Below are 5,571 nucleotides of genomic sequence, written 5' to 3' on the forward strand. Positions count from 1 at the left end.
ACAGACATGACTTTGGTAGCTTGTAGAAACCTTTCCCATCTGTCTACACTTTCCTTTCCCCTGCACCCGCAGGCAGGAGAACGTTAGCCTCCTGAGAGAACAGGAAGTGCTTTATGACTCCAGTGTCCAGTGTGGCGTCTGGTATACAGTAGGTACTTAATACATACTTATTGATTATTCTGGATGTGTGAATCCTCTTTAAGAGACCTCTTCATTCTCTAATGTCCCCTAGATTTGATTTTTAAATAATCCCTCATGTCGGAGTGGAAGGAAATTTCCCATTAAAAACACAGACACACACACACACACACGCTATGTGACCCTGGACCAATCAGTTATCTTTCATTGCCAAACATTTAGAGTTAGAAGGGACCCTACATCTAAGTAAACTGAGGCACAGATGAAGAGAAATGACTTGTCTACAATCACTAAATGGCAGAGCCAAGGGTGATACTTTGGTCATCTTGCATTATCTCCTTCATCTTCCAAGTGTCATGTCTGGACAAAAAACAATCAATGTTCCAGACGCACTTGCACAGGCTGACAGTCTCTGCCACTGATTTGCTTTAGAGGAAGTAGGGGTTCAGGCAACATGGGGCACAATAACAGGTCACAAGTCCCATGAAAATCCCAGTTTTGCCATTTGTGAAATGGGTGGGCATGAGTCATCTTTCTGAGTTCAAATCTGACCTCAGACATTACCAGTCACTTAGCCCTATTCGCCTCAGTTTCCTCATCTGTACAATGAGCTGGGGAAAGAAGCGGCAGGGCAGCCCAGGAGCTTTCTCAAGCACTGCCCCACCCCACCCCTGCAAAAAGGGTCACAAAGAGCCGGACTCGACGGAACAAGAAACTGGGGTTAATCCCATTCTCTCCCATGCTTAGTCTCCTCATCTATAAAATGAGGCTGGATCCCAACTTCTCAGTCCATCTTTCTTGTCACATTGCCTCCCAAATGAGGGAATTACCGGAGACAGTCTCAGAGGTCCTTCTAGCTCTTCATCTATGCAGCGAAGAGGGGTGGGAGCAGACCTCAAAGGCATCTTCCAGATGGCAATCATTCCCTCAAAAGAACTGTTAAAGGGCACCCGCAGCCTCCAGTGGAGGACGAGACCCCAGGGGCTCATCTCTTTAAGACCCACTCCAATTACTCAAACAGCTGAGGACTTCTTCAGTCACCATTCCGGGGTCTGCGGGGCAGTGACAATAGAGATTTCTTTCAAGGGTCTTTTAAGGGAGAAAGGGGTGCTTCAACCTGCCCAGAGTTAATGGTTAACCTTGGATGGAGGCCGCCTTAGAGACCGAGTCAGCCCCGCAGGGAGGCCAGGAGAAACAATCACCCAAATCGTTAAAAGGACAAATGTACCCAACGCTTGATTGTATAAATAATTTATTTCCGTTCACAGCATCATGTTTGCATCATAAAAAAGAAAGAAAGGAACCAAAAAAGACAGTTAGAACAGAGAGGACTGGCTTGGGGTGGGGGAATGAAAAAATGAAGAGGCAGCAAGGCGTTTTTTCTTGGATTCTAACATCTGAACAGATAGATAAAAAATATATGGATGAGTGGACGAGGTCTGCCATCAAACGGGCATCCCGCCTGTCTCCTGGTAACCACCGAAAAGCCTCATGGGGAGGCAGGCCTCCAAAGCAAACCCCCACCTTCATTCTTTTAGGAGCCGATGCCCTGAAGCATCCCTACATCTGGAGGGGCCCTCAGCAAGGAAGGTGCGCCTCCAATCCCAAGGGGAAGGTGACACAAGCCGGGGGGCGTAAAGGGACCGTGAGGAGGAATGCCGAAACGTGACAGAAACGACAGAAATTCTGGGCCACGAGCGAATCTCGGACCGGGTTCCAGAACGAGACATTCGGACCGCCTTCGGGTCCTCCGTCGGTCTTGACAAAAAGACCAAAAATCCTGCTCGGGATTTCTGGAAGTCAAGGCGAGACCGGGCCCGAAGACTTATCTCAAAAGCTAACTCCAGTGAGCATCACACCATATTTGGCTTCTGCAAGGTCACAAAATAAATATATTATTTCTCTCCGGAGCGTGGAGCTAACAAATCTCAAAGTGCTTAAGAAGAAACTGTGGCATGTGAAGAAACGCAAAAGAGAAAACCAAAACAAAAAACCACAGACACACGGACGACAAAATCTCTACACACAGTTTCCTTACATGATGGGACCAGCCCATTCAGAACTCAGCGAACGAGGAAGTGAATTACGACTGTGTAAACGGGAATTCCATCGCCTTCTCCATCCTGCCTGGCTTGGAGTCGGTCTCCACTAGGCTTCGAGGAAAGACCGGCTCGGGGAAGGGGCCGCCATTCCTGTCCCGGATCCCAAGGAGTCATCTGTCCCTCCCAGCTAGACCAATCGGATTCTCGGCACAAAGCCAGTCCTGCTCTCTGCAGTTGGTTCTAAAGTGAGTTTGGGGGAAGCAATGGATCGAAAAGCGGCCTGGCCTTAGGATTTAGTGAGAGCTGCATTCCCATGCTCAAACCTGATAGTGGCCAATTTCCCAATGACTCCCTTGTTGGGAGATTTTCCAAAAGGGGGAGGGAGGGCAGAGGACGATTACCCCAGTAAACATGGCTTCAAAGAGGAAATCAAACTCCGAGTCTGAAGTCTCCCTTCCGACAATACTGCACTTCTGTGTAAAATGACCAGCATCCTGCAACCAAGACTCCCAGTCCTGATTATAAACCATTTATTTCTTTAAAAAAAAAAAAAAGTCTTATTAAAAATACTCAACTCTTTTTTTTTTCTTTCCCCTTCAGCCTGCCAGTCCTCCCTGGGCACCTGCTGGCCCACGGATGACATCCCGCCCCAGACTTCCTCCTACCCTAAGCACTCTGGGGATCTCATCTCCACCCTGGGTTTCGGCTGTGGGCCAGTGAGCGGCCTCCAGTTTGACAGGAATTTTGTAAGCAAAGACCTAGGTCGTTGTGCTTTGAAATCCATGCAGTCAGGTGGGCTTTTGCAAGACAAATGGGCTCGGGGGCGGGTGGGAACGGGTGCGTTATATCAGGTACTATAATGAGACAATTTTGTGGACTTCTTCCACTGGTCGGGCCGCAGGGGAACCTCGTTAAATAACCCCAGGGGTCTCCACTCGCGGAGTAAAATGATAGAAAGGGGCACAACAAAGCCTTTTTTTCACTTTTTTTTTCAATGAAAAGCTCCTCAGACAACCCTCCATCACCCAGTCCACACGCCAAGAGGCAAGCCTTGCAAAGATCGTCCTCCGCCAGCCGACAGCCCTCCGCGCAGCCGTCAGCCGTGGGAGATTTAAGACCAGCCAGGGGGCGGCAGGTGCTGCGAGCTGCGGGCCGGGAATCCCACCCGGACGGACCCAGGCACCTCTGCCCATCCCAGCATCCTGAGGGGCCCTTCCCAGCATCCTGAGGGGCCCTTCCCCTCCAGCCCCAACATCGAGTCTCCCCCTTTCAAAGGCCCTAACTCGATTTCCGGCAATAATCGGCCGGGGGCAAGCGTTTCTTAATCGTTCCTGTTCCTTTGTTTGTGGGATAATGACCTAGACACGGGCTGGATCCCAACCGCGGCCGAGATGCCGGCCCGGGGGGGTGGGGGGCGGGGATGAAAGGCAGTTCTCATCCTGTAAAAGAAACGGGCGTTTGCTCCGGTGGCTTTCCCTCCGCCGGGCTCCTGGCTGGGCTTCCAGCGGCCCGGGGCTGCTCTGCGGCAGCGGGGGCTCCCCCGGACAGACAGCAGCCCGCCTCGCCAGGGCCCAGGGCAGCAGCGAAGGAAGAGCAAACAGGGGCCTGCCCTGTTCCAGGAAAGGGATCTCGGTGCCCGTCCGGGCCGGCCCATCCCTCCGCAGGGCGGCTCGAGCTGTCCCCGGTGACCCTCCTCCGGGCAGGGAGCCCCGAGGGGACTTCGGTACCTCTGAGAACCCACAGGTGCCACAGGCTTTGGGGGAGGGGGAGGAGGCCCAACGTGGGGATTCTGCTGCTCGGTTCCAAGCCGTCAGGCCTTCCTCCGGGGGCCTCCAGGCCATTCTTCTCTTCCCACCGGGAGGGCGGACCTAGCAGGTTGCGAGCCCCGAGCCCCATCCCCCACCCCTCTCAGTCCTCTCCCTCCAGTCTCCTCCCCCTCCTCCGGGCCCGTGGGAAAGGGGTGGGGGGAGATCAAACAAAAGGCCTTTCCAGCGGGCGGGCAGCCCACCGGGGGGATGGGCGTTCACGGGCCGGCTTTCTCTCCCCCGGCCCGGCCTGCCCTGGGGCTGCTGACCAACCTGTCCCGGCCGCCAAGTCACCGTCCGGCCGGGGGGCAGTCCCGGGAGTCCGCTTCCCGCTCACTGGGGCTGGCTGGCCACAGAGTTCTGTTCCCTTTTGGAAAACTCGACGCGTCGCTTTGGTTCACGGTTCTGGGGTCCGCGGCGGGAAGAGTGGGTGTGTGCCGGAGGGGGGAGGGGCGGGGAGGGGCGCCGGGGCCGGAGCGGGGAGAAGGCAGGGCGGCCGCGGCCCGGGCCGGGGCCCGGGCTCCTTTGGGGGCCGCGCCTTTACCGCTTCTTCTTCTGCTTGAGGGACTTCCTGCGCTTGAGGATCATCTCGTAGAGCTTGTCCATGCCCTCGGTGAGGCCCTCGCCGATGATGGCGCAGGCGGGCTGGACGTGGTAGGTGGTGGCCGGCACGAGCTCGGGCAGGGCCAGCTGCTTCTCGATCTCGGCCACGGGCAGCGACTTGGGCAGGTCCTGCTTGTTGGCGATGACGAGCAGCGGGGTGCCCTGGTTCTCGGCGAACTTGGTCACCTTGTGCAGCTCGGTCTTGGCCTCCTCCAGCCGGTCCACGTCCACCGAGTCCACCACGTAGATGATGCCGTCCGTGCAGCGGCTGTACGACTTCCAGAGCGGCCGCAGCTTCTCCTGGCCGCCCACGTCCCAGAAGTGGCAGCTGATGCCCTTGGCCGTGCCGTTGCTCAGCTTGATCTTCTCCGTGTTGAAGCCGATCGTGGGCACCGTGTTGACGAACTCGTTGAACTTGAGGCGGTAGAGCACCGTGGTCTTGCCCGCCGAGTCGAGCCCCAGCATCACGATGTGCAGGGACTGGAAGGCGGAGATGTTGGACGAGATGTTTCCCATGACGCTGGCCAGGTCAGCAGCGGCGGCGGCGGCCAGGGCGCCCTCGGACAGCGCCGGGGGCCGGGGGCCGGGGGGCAGGAGCGGGGAGTGCCCTCTTCGAGGGGCAAGCCCGTGGCGGGCCAACTGTGGGCGGCCGGCCGGCCCCCTCCCTCTCCTCCTCGCGCTTCCCTCCTCCCTCTTCTCCTCGTCCTCTTCCTCCTCCCCCTCCTCCTCGCGCTTCCCTCCTCCTCCTCCTCCCGGTCCTGCTCGGGCTCCCGCCCGCCAGGGAGAGACTGAGGGTCACCGCTCAGGTCCTTGCCCCGGGGGGGCGCACGGGCATCTCCGGGAACCGCGGCGATGAGGAGAGGCTGGGGGGCGGGGCGGGGAGCTCAGGGCCCGCCGCAGCGCCCTCGCACCCGGGCGCCCCAGCCCAGCTCGGACTCCATGGGCGTCTGGCCGCCCGGCCGCTCGCTGCTCCCGGTGACGGC

The 5,571-nt window shown here is 57.3% G+C and overlaps 1 protein-coding gene across 1 annotated transcript; it reads right to left on the reverse strand.

The window, feature by feature from the left end:
• Positions 1-1,373: 1,373 nt before the first annotated feature.
• On the reverse strand, positions 1,374-5,337 carry ARL4C (ADP ribosylation factor like GTPase 4C). Its single transcript, XM_051998818.1, has one exon. The coding sequence runs from the start codon at positions 5,102-5,104 to the stop codon at positions 4,526-4,528; it is 579 nt and encodes a 192-aa protein (XP_051854778.1). The 5' UTR covers positions 5,105-5,337; the 3' UTR covers positions 1,374-4,525.
• Positions 5,338-5,571: the final 234 nt, after the last annotated feature.

This window comes from Antechinus flavipes, chromosome 4, assembly GCF_016432865.1.
Source record: "Antechinus flavipes isolate AdamAnt ecotype Samford, QLD, Australia chromosome 4, AdamAnt_v2, whole genome shotgun sequence".
Taxonomy (NCBI): domain Eukaryota; kingdom Metazoa; phylum Chordata; class Mammalia; order Dasyuromorphia; family Dasyuridae; genus Antechinus; species Antechinus flavipes.